Raw genomic sequence first — 17,844 nt, 5'->3', positions numbered from 1 at the left:
TTTATTCCACTTTCCTGAGAAAAGAACACAAAAAGTGAACGAGACTTAAGCATTAAACTTTAGATTTATTTTCTGTATGAGAAATGCATTTTAACTCTTGACAGCATTTTTATACCTTTATTAATAATAATAATAATTGCAGTAGAAGACGTTACAGTAGTAGTGTGACTAGTAGTAGCAATAATGGTAGTAGGAGTAGAAGAAGCAATAGTTGTAGGAGTAGTAGTGGGAGTAGTAGTACAAGTAGTAGTAGGAGTAGTAGGAAGATTAGTAGGAGTAGTAGGAATGGTAGTAGGAGTAGTGTGAGTAGAAGAAGCAATAGTTGTTGGGGTTGTAGTAATATGTGTAATATTATGAGTGGTAGTAGTAGTATGAGTAGTATGAATAATAGTAGGAGCTGTAGTAGTGGTATAAGTAGTAGTATAAAAGGTAATAGAAGTAATATGAGTAGTAGAAGTAGTAGTAGTATGGGTAGTATGAATAATAGTAGCAGTAGTAGGTGTAGTAGTAGGATTAGTATAAGTAGTAGTAGGAGTAGTATGAGAAGTAGTATCATCAGTAGTAGGAGTAATAATAGGAGTAGTATGAGAAGTAGTATCATCAGTAGTAGGAGTAATAATAGGAGTAGTATGAGACGTAGTATCATCAGTAGTAGGAGTAATAATAGGAGTAGTATGAGACGTAGTATCATCAGTAGTAGGAGTAATAATAGGAGTAGTATGAGAAGTAGTATCATCAGTAGTAGGAGTAATAATAGGAGTAGTATGAGACGTAGTATCATCAGTAGTAGGAGTAATAATAGGAGTAGTATGAGACGTAGTATCATCAAGAGTAGGAGTAATAATAGGAGTAGTATGAGACGTAGTATCATTAGTAGTAGGAGTAATAATAGGAGTAGTATGAGAAGTAGTATCATCAGTAGTAGGAGTAATAATAGGAGTAGTATGAGAAGTAGTATCATCAGTAGTAGGAGTAATAATAGGAGTAGTATGAGAAGTAGTATCATCAGTAGTAGGAGTAATAATAGGAGTAGTATGAGAAGTAGTATCATCAGTAGTAGGAGTAATAATAGGAGTAGTATGAGACGTAGTATCATCAGTAGTAGGAGTAATAATAGGAGTAGTATGAGAAGTAGTATCATCAGTAGTAGGAGTAATAATAGGAGTAGTATGAGAAGTAGTATCATCAGTAGTAGGAGTAATAATAGGAGTAGTATGAGAAGTAGTATCATCAGTAGTAGGAGTAATAATAGGAGTAGTATGAGAAGTAGTATCATCAGTAGTAGGAGTAATAATAGGAGTAGTATGAGAAGTAGTATCATCAGTAGTAGGAGTAATAATAGGAGTAGTATGAGAAGTAGTATCATCAGTAGTAGGAGTAATAATAGGAGTAGTATGAGAAGTAGTATCATCAGTAGTAGGAGTAATAATAGGAGTAGTATGAGACGTAGTATCATCAGTAGTAGGAGTAATAATAGGAGTAGTATGAGAAGTAGTATCATCAGTAGTAGGAGTAATAATAGGAGTAGTATGAGACGTAGTATCATCAAGAGTAGGAGTAATAATAGGAGTAGTATGAGACGTAGTATCATCAGTAGTAGGAGTAATAATAGGAGTAGTATGAGACGTAGTATCATCAAGAGTAGGAGTAATAATAGGAGTAGTATGAGACGTAGTATCATTAGTAGTAGGAGTAATAATAGGAGTAGTATGAGAAGTAGTATCATCAGTAGTAGGAGTAATAATAGGAGTAGTATGAGAAGTAGTATCATCAGTAGTAGGAGTAATAATAGGAGTAGTATGAGAAGTAGTATCATCAAGAGTAGGAGTAATAATAGGAGTAGTATGAGAAGTAGTATCATCAGTAGTAGGAGTAATAATAGGAGTAGTATGAGAAGTAGTATCATCAGTAGTAGGAGTAATAATAGGAGTAGTATGAGAAGTAGTATCATCAGTAGTAGGAGTAATAATAGGAGTAGTATGAGACGTAGTATCATCAGTAGTAGGAGTAATAATAGGAGTAGTATGAGAAGTAGTATCATCAGTAGTAGGAGTAATAATAGGAGTAGTATGAGACGTAGTATCATCAAGAGTAGGAGTAATAATAGGAGTAGTATGAGACGTAGTATCATCAGTAGTAGGAGTAATAATAGGAGTAGTATGAGACGTAGTATCATCAAGAGTAGGAGTAATAATAGGAGTAGTATGAGACGTAGTATCATTAGTAGTAGGAGTAATAATAGGAGTAGTATGAGAAGTAGTATCATCAGTAGTAGGAGTAATAATAGGAGTAGTATGAGACGTAGTATCATTAGTAGTAGGAGTAATAATAGGAGTAGTATGAGACGTAGTATCATTAGTAGTAGGAGTAATAATAGGAGTAGTATGAGAAGTAGTATCATCAGTAGTAGGAGTAATAATAGGAGTAGTATGAGAAGTAGTATCATCAGTAGTAGGAGTAATAATAGGAGTAGTATGAGAAGTAGTATCATCAAGAGTAGGAGTAATAATAGGAGTAGTATGAGAAGTAGTATCATCAGTAGTAGGAGTAATAATAGGAGTAGTATGAGAAGTAGTATCATCAAGAGTAGGAGTAAGAGAAGTAATATAAGTAGTAGGAATAGTAATTGGAGTAGTATGAGTTGTATGAGTAGTAGTATGAGTAGAAGAAGCAGTAGTTGGATTAATAGTAGTATGACTAGCAGTAGTAGGAGCAGTAGTAGGAGCAGTAGTAGTTTAAATAGTAGTTTAAGTAGTAATAGGAGTAGTATGAGTAATAGTAGGACTCTAGTATTAGTAGTAGTATAAGCAATAGTATGAGTAGCATGAATAGTAATAGTAGTAGTATGAGTAATAGTGGTACTCTAGTATTAGTAGTAGTATGAGTAGTATGAGTAGTAATAGTAGTAATAACAGTAGTAGTATGAGTAGTAATAGTAGTAGGAGTAGTATGAGTAATAGTATGAGTAGTAATAGTAGTAGTAATAGTAGGAGTAGTAGTAGGAGTAGTATGAGTAGTAATAGTAGTAGGAGTAGTATGAGTAGTAATAGTGGTAGTATGAGTAATAGTATGATTTTAGTATTAGTAGTAGTATGAGCATCAGTATGAGTAGTATGAATAGTAATGGTAGTAGTATGAGTAATAGTATGAGTAGAAATACAGAACGTACCTTACAGTGAAGCTCTTTTCTTCTGCACCTTCTCCTGTGCTGTAAGTCGTTAGTATAAACGCTGGTGTTGTCGAGGGCTCCACCCTTTCCTGTCTTACCTTTCTTACTCAATCAATAAAAAAACTGGACATATATTTAAGTGCTTGTTACTGGTAACACTGGACTCTGTGTGGGTTGTTTTACCTGTCCACAGAGTCTGGTGTTTACTTCAATAATACAGGTACGTACTGAGCACAACCCACTTTTACATGGTTCACTGTTTTAATGTAGTTGTTTTATATTAACCCTTATTATCCCTGAATATTGTGTGCCTTGTCATAGCAAATTGATTAAGTTTAAGTCAGTTCTGTAACTTTAACACTCTGAAACTTTTAGCCATGTAGATGTGAGTTATTTTTGTATTTTGCTTTTGATTTCAATCTTATATTTTTCTTAAAAACTTCTGATGGAGAAACTCTGCAGCAAAACACTCGAGCATCGTCACACCACCACGTTTGACTGGTACAATGTTTTCACTATAAAATGATGTTTTTGTAAATATAAGGAGGCCCTTGCTGTCTGAAGGATGATATTTTGACTGTCCACAGTGCATTTATTTTATGTCACTTGTGTATCCGCCGTAGAGAATTTTTTGTTCTTTTTTTTTGTGACTTCTCGGAAGCATCGCTGCCAATCCCTAAAAAACAGACCCCAACCCCCTTGAAGTTTGCTCCATTTAAAAATAATGGCTTTCATTCTGCTTCCGTGAAGTGCTACAGTGAGATTTATTCTCTACAGGACCGTCCTGAATCAGTATTGGATCAGTGTTCGGTATCCACTCATACTCAGCGCTTTGATATCGATGCTGTATCAAAAATGAAATCAGATGCCTCATAATGTACAACATGTTCACTGCACGAAACTGGATAGAGTTACGAACTACCGGTCTTAATAATATATCTTAATAATAGCGATGTATCAGGTCTCGTCTGAGTCTCTGTTTGGACTGTAACGTGAACAGTGTAAAGAAAATGAATAAATAAATAATCAGTGCATAAATCACTAAACTCTGTAGAGTTTGCCAATGTTTTTGTTCTTATTAAACAATAAAGACACTGGTGGAATCATTCATTCATCTCAGTTACCACTTTATCCAGGTCGTTCTTTCAGTGGGTCCAAAGTATATCCTTGAAAAAGGAGAAAAACACACCATGGATAGGATGCCAGTCCATGCCAGGGCACCACACACTTTTCATACTTATTCATGTTTACAGAGACAGCTCGGTTTATAATATTTACCATTCAGCTTTTGTTGCGTTGTTCTGAGTTTAATTTATATATATATATATATTTATTTATGCATTTTCTCCCCTTTTGCTCCCTTTTTAGCACGTCCAATTGCCCTATTGCGACACGCTTCCTCTCCACCAATGCCGATCCCCGCTCTGATTGAGGAGAACGAAGTTAACCCACGCCCCCTCCGACATGTGGGCAGCAGCCGTATGCATCTTATCCCCTACACTTGGACGAGTGCAGTGCAGCTTAGCTGCGTGTACAGAGGGACACACCCTGACAGCACTCTTTTCTCATCTCTGTGCAGGCGCCATCAATCAGCCAGCAGAGCTCGTAATTGCACCAGTCATAAGAGAGTCCCTATTTGGTTTAGTCCCACCCATATGAACAACAGGCCAATCGTGTTCATGTGGCCACTCAGCCGGCAAGGCAGAGCTGAGATTCGATACGATGTATTCGAGATCCCAGCTCTGGTTTCAGCGTGTGTTTTTACCGCTGCGCCACCTGAGCGGCCTTTCTAAGTTTTATTTTATTACTAAATTAAAACAGCAGTCAACAAGTAACCAAATGATTTTTGTTGTCAATGTAATTAATTGTTTTTAATTTGAATACCAATACAGGACAACAAGATGCTTTTTGTTTTGTGGGTTCTGTGCTGTCATTTTGTCCTATGCTCGTTACAATATACAAAACACTTTTATTTATTTATTCATTTATTATTTTGGTGAAGTTGGCACATGTTAGTACAGCTAGTGGAGTGGGTGTCCCAAAGCTATTGGGACCTCAACCCTAGGGACCAGACACACTCCAAACACCTATAAAAGCTTTTCTAGAAGTGAGAAGAGTTAGTGTTCAGGTTTTCAATACAGTTATGAGTTATGTTCTTAAAATGAAGTTGCTTGAACGTAATTGTAAACAGCAAAAGCTCAAAAACATACCAGCTAAAATATTGTCCAGTTCTGAGTGTGTATTGTGTAAACCAGTAAAGCACACGTGTGGTTTAATTCCACTGAATTTTGTGTACAGGTAAACAAACTGACCTGCCAAACCCTGCATAAGGGAACCATCCAAAAGCACAGTGAAGATCTGGTGTCGTAAGAAAACGATGAGCACTGGGTATCTCCGGAGTTGAGTGTCAAGAGATAAAAATTTACTGCCAATACAGACTGATGAGAAAAGAAACTGAATGAGTGATTGTCAGCAAGACTTTGAGACACTATTCTCCTGACCAAACTGCTGGACATCCACGGAGATCTTGTCTAGTAGGTAAGATCTAAGCTGCACATCCTTTTTTCAAATCATATAACTGAATATTCATTAGTAGTAAACTAGTAAACTTGTTTACCACTGTTGTAAATATTGTGCTTAGGCTTTTCTTACTGATATCAGAGTCAAAGAAACAGTCTGACCAGTCATATATGTCTTTAAAATGTGATAAGTAAATGAGTAAAATGTTTGGTTTCTAATTTCTATATACGTACATTGAATATGAAGCTGAAAGTGGGGAGCTTGGGGAGCTGGAATCCTGGGTTCAAATCCCCCGTTTGGCATCTACATACAGACATGATTGGCTATGTAACTAGGAATGGATTTGGCGCCCAGTCCAGGGTGTGTTACTGCATTGCTCCCAGTGATTCCTTGGTCCTGTGAGACTGGACCCAACACATCCCTGACCAGGATAAACCGCTGGCAAAAATGAAAATAAAATGAATACTATGACTTGCTGGAAAACCATTTTTTACATTGAGACTTATCTCATTTAAATTCACTCCAATGACTTTTAAATGACTGTTGGAATATAACCATAAAAAATAGACAGAGGTAGACAGACAGTCAGATGGATGGATGGATGGATGGATGGATAGACGGACGGATGAGTGGATGGATAGATGGACAGATAGATAGACAGACAGACAGATAGATAGACAGACAGATAGATATTAAAATATTATTAGATAGAAAATGCAGCTTAGATATGCTACCAAAACAATTGTTTTATTATGCTTTATTTATTTTATTTTATTTCAGTAACTGCGTTATCGTGATCAAGGTTGTGGTAGACGACACTAAACACAAAGCAGGAACACACGCTGGACAGGACGCATTTAGATCACACAACCATTCATTGACCAGGTGAGACTGAGATTAGCCAATTCAGATTGTTTTAGTGACCTAATGTAAGGGTCAAACCCAGGTGTCAGGCCCCTGATGATATGCAGCACCTACATTACCTACCACATTGATTCACCATGAATCACAGACCAAAATTAAATAAATGAGATTATTATTATTTTATTGGGAGTGAATGACACAAAGCAGTATGGGTTAAAAGGAGATGGGTTCAATCCTTGCTTTCGGTCACTGTATGGGAGGAGTTTTGTATGTTCTCCAAGTCTGCATGAGTTTCCCCTGGGTTTTTTGGGGTTTTTTTGTCCCACCTCCTTATAAAAACTTTAAAATAGGTGAATTAGCTGCTCTAAATTTTTCTATTTGGTATTTGTGAGTGAATGTGTGAGGGCGTATTGATTCACGCCCTACCGATGGTGCATATCCACGTTACACTTCACAAACTTCAAAAAGGAAAGGTGTTGGATAGTGGTTAAGGTACTGGATTAGTAAAATTCCAGGTTGCCACTGTTGGGCCCTTGAGCAAGGCCCTTAACCCTCAATTGCCTAGATTGTATACGGAATAAAGGAGTCTGCTAAATGCCAAAAGTGTAAATGTAAATGTATAACACAAATGAAATTATTAGTGAAAATTAATAAATAAGTGGATGAGACAGTTTGTTGTGGAATATCTTTTACATAAATAACATACCTGTTTTCCTCCAGACCGTGCGTCCTTCTGGAAATTGACTGACAAAATGGTCCAGCTGCTCCAAAACTACCTGACCGAATGGAGGATTCACAGAAACCGCCTGGTGACCAAAGACGGCGTTTGTAACATTGAGTATATCAACGTCAGGTACGGAAGCTCTGTCAGTTACATGTCGGACATCTGGGCCACCTTACTGGAGATCCACTGGACGTTCCTCATGTTCTTTTTCATGGCATCTTTCCTTCTGAGCTGGTTTGTATTCGGACTTTTGTGGTACTGGATCGGACAGAACAATGGTGATCTGGTTTGGCAAAATGCACCAGCGAACCACAGTGCGTGTGTGATTAATGTCTGCGATATGACCAGCGCCTTCCTGTTCTCACTGGAAACCCAAACATTCATCGCTTATGGTATGAGGGTCATTACGACATTGTGTCCCAGTGCCGTTACTGTCTACGTCTTCCAGGTCATCTTTGGCACTATTATTACCTGCTTTTGTGGAGGGGTGGTACTGGGAAAAATCTCACTGCCCCAAAGAAGAGCCAAAGCTATCATATTCAGTAAGACGGCCGTCATCTGTTCTAAACAAGATACACTTTGTCTGAAGATACAAGTTGCCAACCTGCGCAAGTCATTGATGATTGGAACCGAAATCTATGGGAAGCTCATCAGGACGACGGTCACGCCCGAAAACGAGACCATCATCATGGATCAGGTTGGGATTGACTTCAGCTTGGAGACCGGAAAAGAAAACCCGTTCTTTATCTGTCCTCTGACCTTGTACCACGTGATCAACAAGACGAGTCCGTTCTTCAATATGACAGTGGACGATCTCCACCAGCAGGACTTTGAGCTGGTGGTGTTTCTGAATGGCACGGCTGAGTCCACCTCCTTTTCCTGCCAGGTCAGGACTTCCTACATCCCAAAAGAGATCATGTGGGGCTACCAGTTCCTCCCCATCATTTCTAAAAGCAAAGAGGGAAGGTATCGTGTCGACTTCTCTAATTTTGCTAAAGTCGAGCCAGTTTCCACTGCGCACTGTGCCCTGTGCATCAACGATGAGAAATTCCATCATCACCCCTCCACAAATGGTGCTGACAATGTGGGATTTGAAATGAATGAGTGACAGCTACTTAAAATAGAGGAAATTAAAAAAATAAATCTTAAACCATTTTAATGAACAACAATTGTAATTTTACTGTGCATTTATTTTTTTAGATGTATTAGTAGACTTAACTAGACGTTACCAGATCAAAAATCTATGGGAAAAGTAATCTCTGTTATCTCATTCATTCTATTTTTATGTTTTAACACTGCTTTTTCCCAATCAGGGCTGCAGGGGGTCTGGTTTACCGAGAATCACTGAAAGCAATACAGTAACCCAACAGACAGGATGCCAGTTCAGACATAACCCATCATGTCTGTATGTAGAAACCCCACCAGGTGATAGCAAGGTTAAGGATTCAAACACTGTATCCCACAGAAGTAAAGGGTACGGGTGCTGGACTGGCCTGCCAAAGAGTATGTATGGAGAATTTTAAAGTGAGAAATGTGACAATGCCAACCCCATAATGTTGCACACCTTAAGACGTGTTTGCAGGAAGAATGGGACAAAATAAGACCTTGGTATTCTCGGTGCCAAAACATATTTTAAGTGTGGTGAGAAGGAAAGGCAACATTACAAAGTGGTAAATGCTTTACTGTCCCAACCTTTATTGGAATATGTTGCAGACCTGAAATGCAGACATGGTTGTATATCAGACAAAACAGAAAATATTTTGGGTTCACATTGTTTTCAATGAAAGAAAAGCCAAAGTAAATGTAAGAAACTTGCATTTTCCATGCCGTCCCAACCTTTTTTAATTAGTGGTTGTGAATAGGGATGCATCGATACCATTTTTTCCCAACTGAGTACGAGTACAAGTACATGTATTTTTGTACTTGCCGATACGATACCTACTTAGAATACCGTTTTTTTTAAACAAAAACACACGTGAGAAGTGACGAGAAGTTTAATGATACCACGTCCAAAAATGCACGTCAACAAGTAGCGAGTGATCAAAGTGTTTGTGCGCTGACGTGATGAAATCAAGGAGGAAAAATAAATGAATCTGAGTGTATTTGGCAACACAAATAGCATGGATTGTTCTGTAGTGAGTTGGAGGTTAATAAATATTTTTGCAATGTTGGTGTTTTGTTGTTATGTTTTGTAGAGAACGATCAGGTCAGAAATACTGTAAAACGTGTGTGTGCTGATGTATTCTGATATAAACTATATTATCCCCCTGTACCACCTATTTACACTCCTCTCCTGCGTTTCCCCTCACACCGTATCCTGCGTTCTCATTGGCTGTTCGACATGTCACTCACTGCCAGTCGCACATATGAGATCAGATATCTGACATGCTAGACGAGCAGTCGGTGAGCCGGTCGGATCGAGTTGTTGAATAGTTCACACTTAGCGATCGAGAGCCGAGTTTTGAACGCTGAGTTGCTCCCGAGCCGGCAAATCTAGCGCCGACCAGTCGCCGAGCGAAAATCAGGGCAAAAATCGTGTAGTGTGAACCAGGCATAACGCAGCAACGTGCACTAGGCACACGGTATCGGATGTTTAGTATCGGAGCCTCGTTTGCGAGTACGAGTACGAGTTAATGAGCGCGGTATCTGGCAAATACCCGATACCAGTATCGATACTCATGCATCTCTAATTTTGAGTTAACCATTTAAGAAGCTCTGTTTTTTTTACTGATGGTGCAGCTTTGTTGTGTTCATTCTTTTCTTTTTCTTAATAAAGAATTATCTCTTTGATTTGTTTAGATGTTTGTGTATTGACATTTTATGAATATTTTAAAGAGCAATGTTGTTTTAACATGGCATAAACATCACTAAATAAGAGACATTAAAATTCTTTGTTGTGACCAGATTCAGTAAATGTATTTTTCATAGCCTGTATTGTCTTTATCACACAGGAAGATAGTGTGTGTGTGTGTGTGTGTGTGTGTGTGTGTGTGTGCCAACTTAATCTAAAAGTGTAAAGCAATGGAATTCAAATGAACATTAACACGCACTTGCTTACACACACAATGACTAATCAAACCCTTATTGCACGGCAGCAGTGTTATCAGTAATCTCAAGTCCTACCTGTATTTTGACTTTCCGCTGTGATGAAGCTTATTGTAACGAGGTAAGATGAGATAAGATATAAGATAAGATAAAATAAGATAAGACGATTCGCTAAAAAGCCAAAAACAAAAAGGGTCATGGAGAAATAAAAGTGGTGGACGATATAACAGAAACAAAGTAGTAAATAAACAACACCATATACATTCACAGCCTGCAACGGAGAAAAGGATAGATAAAGGACTGTGCACTGATGAAAACTTGTTGTCACTATATGGCATGGTACTCAGAGCGCCTGCAACAACCCAGAGAAAAGAAAGTAAACCCAGAACAAGTCAGGAACGGCAGTGCATGAGCGACACCCCACCAAACCCACTGTGCAGTCTCACCCAGCGTGGGTTCAGACGTGGGATCCATTTCAGAAAAAAATGGTCATCACGCCACCTCTGGGGCAGCTAGCTTATCCAGGGTGTTTTTATGTGACACCTGAAAAAGTCACAACACCAGCTAAGCTTTCACGAAGTTTTATAAACCAGGCAGGACTGAGCTTAGCATCACGGTTTCAAGAGGAAAGCAGGTTCCCAACAGAGGAGCTGGCCAATCTGTGAATACAAATAATAATAATAAATAAAGAATTAATGCTCAATGAGGCAGAGGGGACTCTCAGTTAAGAGGAACTGACACATCAATCATCTGCGCCTCAGAAAGGCCATGATTCCATAATCAAGCTCCGCCACAATCTTGACAGACGGGTTAGTTATAGTTATACCCCATTTGTGCAGAATGTTTCGAGTGCATTAGCATTACACTTAGGTGTGTCAGCATCTTTTGGATCATAGTGCATTTAAGTTGTGTTCTGAGCCTCTGTAAACAGCGCTACAAAGTCTGTTTTTTGGATGCAACACACTGTCAGGAATCTGGCAACCTTTCTTTTATCATTTTAAGCAAGAATGCCTTTAATTGGCCAATCACATAATACACTGCCTCAACAAAACCCAACTTTTTAAGATCTGCAGATTCTGTAGATTCTTTTAAAAAACAACTAAAGACTTATCTTTTTAAGCAGGCATTTGTATAATGTTGAATGAATTATTTATTTATTTATTTTATTTTATTTATTTTTTATTTTCTTATTATTATTATTGTTTAATTTATTTTATGTTGTGTGTTATTATGTAGATGAGTGTATATGTTTTGTAATGCAATGTTTTTGTAAAGCACTTTGTGATTCTTATCTGTGAAAAGTGCTATATAAATAAATTTTACTTACTTACTTACAAATATTTAATGAATACAATAATAATCCTGTCAATTATACAAAGTTAAAAAATTTATTGTTCAAATAAACACATAGCAGAAATTGAAGAGATGTAGAGAGTAGAAGATCTCTCTAGAAAAAATATTACATTCTTAAAAGTATGAAGACAGTTTTACAGAATGTGTTCTTGTGTTTGAGGGAACCTGTGAACCTGTGAGTTAGGTGCAGATTAATATCACTATGGCTTTGAATTTAGCGCTGTTTGAGCTAAATTATTTATTATTATTACTATCCTCTTAATATTTCGGGTCTTTTAATTACCTTTTGTACACTGCTCAGGATAAAGCAGTGATGAAACAGACAACGAATAAATAAATGAATGAATGGTGAATTGTTAAATGATTTATAGTATAATGATTTATAAAACCATCCAATCATCCTCGAATGAATACCACCAGATAAGATCACGCAAAGTAAAAGGGATTCTTTGTTTTGCCCAGATTTTGACCATCATCACAATTTGTAATGTAAATAATCTGCTTTACGCATTTTGTTATTTTGGTCATAATTCCTTATATGGTCTGTGTTTCCTGTTCTTGTTTCTGGGTGACATGGTAGTTAATGAATCTCACCTGTTGCTTGTTAATGATGATTAATGCACTTTAAACCATTTTTAATTTCCTTTGGGATCAATATAGTATCTTTATATCCATCTGTAGTTCCCCTTGTGATTGCTTAGTATTGTGTGAAGCTTTATTACCAAGCTCAGGTGTCTGGAAACTCTATTTTACACAGCCTTGAAGTCTTTGTTCAGGTTGTTTTGGCCAGAGGATGTGATGCTACCAAGGACTAACAAGAATTTATGCCACAGGGACCTGTTTATGCCCTGCTCTGGACCATTTAGTGTTATTTACTGTCAGACTTTATACATCACAAGTCATGATTTCATGATCTCTGTGCAATGAATGGGATCAACATTCTGCTGAGAGTAAGGTGGACCTTGGGGTGGTCTTACCATTTCTTAATGCTAGAGACCTAGACGTAGCTGGAATAAGGGAGACAATGCCAAAAAATGTAGTTACATTATTGTGAACTTTTTATTTTAACAGGTGTAATGTATATTTTGAATACAGTATAAATTACATTAGTATAAAATTTAGCATTTTGTTTTCATGTGTTAATAATGCAACTTGTTTGTCCTGCCTGAAGTAATATAAACAGACTTTTCCTGGTGATTCTGAGAAAGTAAAGTACTGAATATGCTGAATTCAATGTTTTGCAAATCCATCCACCCTGTTCCTGCATTACTTAAAAAACAAGTGATTTTGTTTAGCCATAAACAAAAGCACCAGGTCGAGCCTCACTGGTAGGAGGAGACGATGAAACGCAAGAACTGAAGCACAAGAAGTCAAAGAGGGATTTAAACAATACGTCTGAGCATTAAAATAAAAGAATAAAGGACGAAGCTGAATAGAAGTTTTAATATCATTCACATGATTCCTGGTTAAGTAAAATAAAACATTATTTTCTATCTGAAGAGCTGAAAACAGATCAGAAACAGCAGGTAAATACTTTATTTAATACTTCCTCTTGTTTAACACTTCAGTGATTATTTATATATATATTTGTATTTTTATTTGTTGTGATGCTACTTAATTTTTTATATAGCATGCATTTTAGATTATGTTTTGCTTAGCTGGGTATTATATGATTAAATATTGTAGTTTAATTACTTAAGTTAATGAATGTTTAGTGTAGTTATTGTGATTGTGTAAATAAGTGAAATGGGCAAAACATTCCCAACCTTGTAAACTTTATGGATTCACCAGCTGATTTAATATTAATTCTATTTAATCTAAATACTTATATGCTGCATTTACAATGTAAGTAAGAAAAAAATATATATTTACTTAGAAACATGTTTGGCTTAAAACTGGAAAAGCATGTAAATCAGTTCTACTAATTTACCATCAATAAAACATAACTGGTGATACCCAAACTGCCATGGAATACTGTACATGTCCCATATGTATATTTATGTATTAGATTAGATTAGATTCAACTTTATTGTCTGTGTGCAGAGTACAAGTACAGAGCCAATGCTTTATGTATATTTATGTCCTAAGTAATTGTTTTAATGTTTTATGTTTTAATTTAAGTCATGATATTAACCTTTCTTGTAGGTTTATGAAAACGTTTAATATTAAATCTCTGCTTTGTAAGTACAGGGGTTGGACAAAATAACTGAAACACCTGTCATTTTAGTGTGGGAGGTTTCATGGCTAAATTGGACCAGTCTGGTGGCCAATCTTCATTAATTGCACATTGCACCAGTAAGAGCAGAGTGTGAAGGTTCAATTAGCAGGGTAAGAGCACAGTTTTGCTCAAAATATTGCAATGCACACAACATTATGGGTGACATACCAGAGTTCAAAAGAGGACAAATTGTTGGTGCACGTCTTGCTGGCGCATCTGTGACCAAGACAGCAAGTCTTTGTGATGTATCGAGAGCCACGGTATCCAGGGTAATGTCAGCATACCACCAAGAAGGACAAACCACATCCAACAGGATTAACTGTGGACGCAAGAGGAAGCTGTCTGAAAGGGATGTTCGGGTGCTAACCCGGATTGTATCCAAAAAACATAAAACCACGGCTGCCCAAATCACGGCAGAATTAAATGTGCACCTCGACTCTCCTGTTTCCACCAGAACTGTCCGTCGGGAGCTCCACAGGGTCAATATACACGGCCGGGCTGCTATAGCCAAACCTTTGGTCACTCATGCCAATGCCAAACGTCGGTTTCAATGGTGCAAGGAGCGCAAATCTTGGGCTGTGGACAATGTGAAACATGTATTGTTCTCTGATGAGTCCACCTTTACTGTTTTCCCCACATCCGGGAGAGTTACGGTGTGGAGAAGCCCCAAAGAAGCGTACCACCCAGACTGTTGCATGCCCAGAGTGAAGCATGGGGGTGGATCAGTGATGGTTTGGGCTGCCATATCATGGCATTCCCTTGGCCCAATACTTGTGCTAGATGGGCGCGTCACTGCCAAGGACTACCGAACCATTCTGGAGGACCATGTGCATCCAATGGCGGTACCGTGTATCAGGATGACAATGCACCAATACACACAGCAAGACTGGTGAAAGATTGGTTTGATGAACATGAAAGTGGAGTTGAACATCTCCCATGGCCTGCACAGTCACCAGATCTAAATATTATTGAGCCACTTTGGGGTGTTTTGGAGAAGCGAGTCAGGAAACGTTTTCCTCCACCAGCATCATGTAGTGACCTGGCCACTATCCTGCAAGAAGAATGGCTTAAAATCCCTCTGACCACTGTGCAGGACTTGTATATGTCATTTCCAAGACGAATTGACGCTGTATTGGCCGCAAAAGGAGGCCCTACACCATACTAATAAATTATTGTGGTCTAAAACCAGGTGTTTCAGTTATTTTGTCCAACCCCTGTATATCAGTCATTTGATTATATATTAGGATTTTAACGTCATGTTTTACACTTTGGTTACATTCATGACAGGACGGTAATTACTAATAACACAAGATTCATCAGTTCACAAGTTTAATGACAAACACAGTCATGGTCAATTTAGTGTCTCCAATTCACCTCACTTGCACGTCTTTGAACTGTGGGAGGAAACCGGAGCTCCCGGAGGAAATCCACGCAGACAAGGGGAGAACATGCAAACTTCACACAGAAAGGACCAGGACCTTCTTGCTGTGAGGCGACAGTGCTACACAGCGAGCCACTGTGCTGCCCTGTCAGTCATTTAAGCTTTTATTGTATTTAGAATATAATATCTTAGTGTTAGCATGTACATTTACATTTTCAGTATTTACATTACATTTACATTTTCAGCATTTAGCAGACGCTTTTATCCAAAGCGACTTACACAATGAGTGGAACATGATGAGCAATTGAGGGTTAAGGGCCTTGCTCAGGGACCCAACAGTGGCAACTTGGTGGTGGCCGGCAACCTTCTGTTTACTAGTCCAGTACCTTAACCACTGAGCTATCACTGGCCCTATTAGGAGACGCTTTAACCTTACAGAACTGTGACAGTATAGTGTCTAAGCAATTGAAGATTAAGGGCCTTGCTCAGTGGCCCAACAGTGGCAGTCTGGCTTGAACCAGCGACCTTTTGATTACTAGTCCAGTACCTTAACTGCTAGGCTACTGCATATGGTATGAAAGTTAAAAATTTCATTTATACATCAAAATTGCATTATTTTCTTTCATTAAACACAATTAATAAAACTGTCTTTATATAGATAAATATATAAATCATAAAGATATATTAAAAGATTAATTACTAGATAGATAGATAGATAGATAGATAGATAGATAGATAGATAGATAGATAGATAGATAGATAGATAGATAGATAGATAGAATATTAAACTGCCTAAAATGTGGTGACTGATTTTGTGTCTCAGAAGTACCTGGCTCTCAAACTCCAATGTTAGTTTTTCTAATACTGTAAACTAAAAATAGGAACGAACAGTATCTTGCCCTGACTCTTGACCTAATGCTGCTAAATGCTTTTCATAAATGACCAGTGCACAATTTAAAAACGTTCCTTTACTGTCTCTCTCCAGATTGTCTATCCACTTATTCTGAAAATGACCCGCACCCTGTCACAACTTCTTCTCGACTACTTGATCAAACGCCAGATCCATCAAAACCGTCTGGTGAGAAAAGATGGTCACTGCAACATCGAATACGGCAACGTGTGGTACAGCAATCGTCTTGCCTACATGCTGGACCTGTGGACGAGCGTCCTGGAGCTTCACTGGAGTCTCGTCATGATTTTGTTTACAGCGTCGTTCATTTTCAGCTGGGTGATTTTTGCAGCTCTGTGGTACTGCATTGGCTACCGGAATGGAGATCTGTGGTGGCAGTACCCCTCGGTTGACCACAGCCCTTGTGTAATAGGGGTCGATAGTTTCACCACTGCTTTTTTATACTCTATAACGACACAGATGACGATTGGTTATAGCGTAAGGGTTTTAACCACCTTATGCTCGGATGCCATTACCGTCCTGGTAGCTCAGAGTCTTATTGGAACAGTTATTAAAAGCTTCTGGGCTGGAGTCATAGTTTCCAAATTTTCCTTGCCTAAGAAAAGAGCAAAAACGATCTTTTTTAGTGAGACGGCTGTAATCTGTCTAAAAAACGGCGGCCTCTGTTTGCAGATCCGAGTGGCCAACCTTCGCAAGACCTTGATGATCGGTAGTCAGTTCTTTGGAAAGTTGCTTAGGACGACTATCACACCAGAGGGTGAGACCATCATAATGGACCAGATTAGTATAGATTTCCAAGTGGACGCTGGGAAAGACAACTTGTTCTTTGCATGCCCGTTGACCCTGTACCATGTGATTGACAAGACCAGTCCTTTCTATGAGATGGCCGTGGACACTCTGCACCTACAAGAGTTTGAACTTCTGGTGTTTATGGAGGGAACGGATGAGTCCACTAACTTCTTCTGTCAGGCTAGGACTTCATATATTCCCCGAGAGATCATGTGGGGTTATGAGTTCTTTCCCATTATTTCCCACAATAAAGACGGAACATATTATGTGGACTTTTCAGAATTTGCGAGAGTGGTCCCGGTACTCACTCCACATTGTGCCTATTGCCTTAGTAATGACCAAACGTATCATTATGCCTCTAGAGATGGAATTAATAATCAGGGACTTGATAGAGGAGAAACTGAGGAAACTAGTGAAGAGGGCATAAAACCATCAGTTCAATTACGTAGTGTCCGTAAAATGTCTAAAATGTAACTCATTTACAATTCTGTAAAATTTTATTCATGTTTTACTTTGAATTTGATTTCTGGCAAATGGTTTCCTTATGTATTAAATTAAATGTATTAAAATGCTATTTTTCGTAACCTGACCAAGTATATATATATACACACAAACAAACACACATATACTGTAGTTTTATATAGATTATAAATCATGTAGATTGTATTACAATATAAAGCTTTATTAGATTGTATTACAGTGTAATTGTGAAATAAAGTTGTGTGAAAACATAATGGTCCCCTCTTTGATTTATTGACCTTGTTATAGCATGTTTGTCACATTAAATGACATAATTAAAGAAAACGTGGTATTACACAACAAAAACTTAATAAACAACTAACATAATTATATAGAAAAACAACACCTCTGT

General features: G+C 37.9%; 2 protein-coding genes across 2 annotated transcripts; both read left to right on the top strand.

Moving 5' to 3' along the window:
* Positions 1-7,299: 7,299 nt before the first annotated feature.
* Positions 7,300-8,397, top strand: LOC134323375 (ATP-sensitive inward rectifier potassium channel 1-like). Its single transcript, XM_063004891.1, has one exon. It carries the CDS (start codon positions 7,306-7,308, stop codon positions 8,383-8,385), a length of 1,080 nt encoding a protein of 359 aa, XP_062860961.1. The 5' UTR covers positions 7,300-7,305; the 3' UTR covers positions 8,386-8,397.
* Positions 8,398-16,283: 7,886 nt separating this feature from the next.
* LOC134322957 (ATP-sensitive inward rectifier potassium channel 1-like) lies at positions 16,284-17,447 on the top strand. Its single transcript, XM_063004364.1, has one exon. It carries the CDS (start codon positions 16,284-16,286, stop codon positions 17,445-17,447), a length of 1,164 nt encoding a protein of 387 aa, XP_062860434.1.
* The last annotated feature ends 397 nt before the right edge of the window (positions 17,448-17,844 follow it).

This window comes from Trichomycterus rosablanca, chromosome 11, assembly GCF_030014385.1.
Source record: "Trichomycterus rosablanca isolate fTriRos1 chromosome 11, fTriRos1.hap1, whole genome shotgun sequence".
NCBI classification, from domain to species: domain Eukaryota; kingdom Metazoa; phylum Chordata; class Actinopteri; order Siluriformes; family Trichomycteridae; genus Trichomycterus; species Trichomycterus rosablanca.
This window is presented reverse-complemented; position numbering and strand designations above follow the sequence as displayed.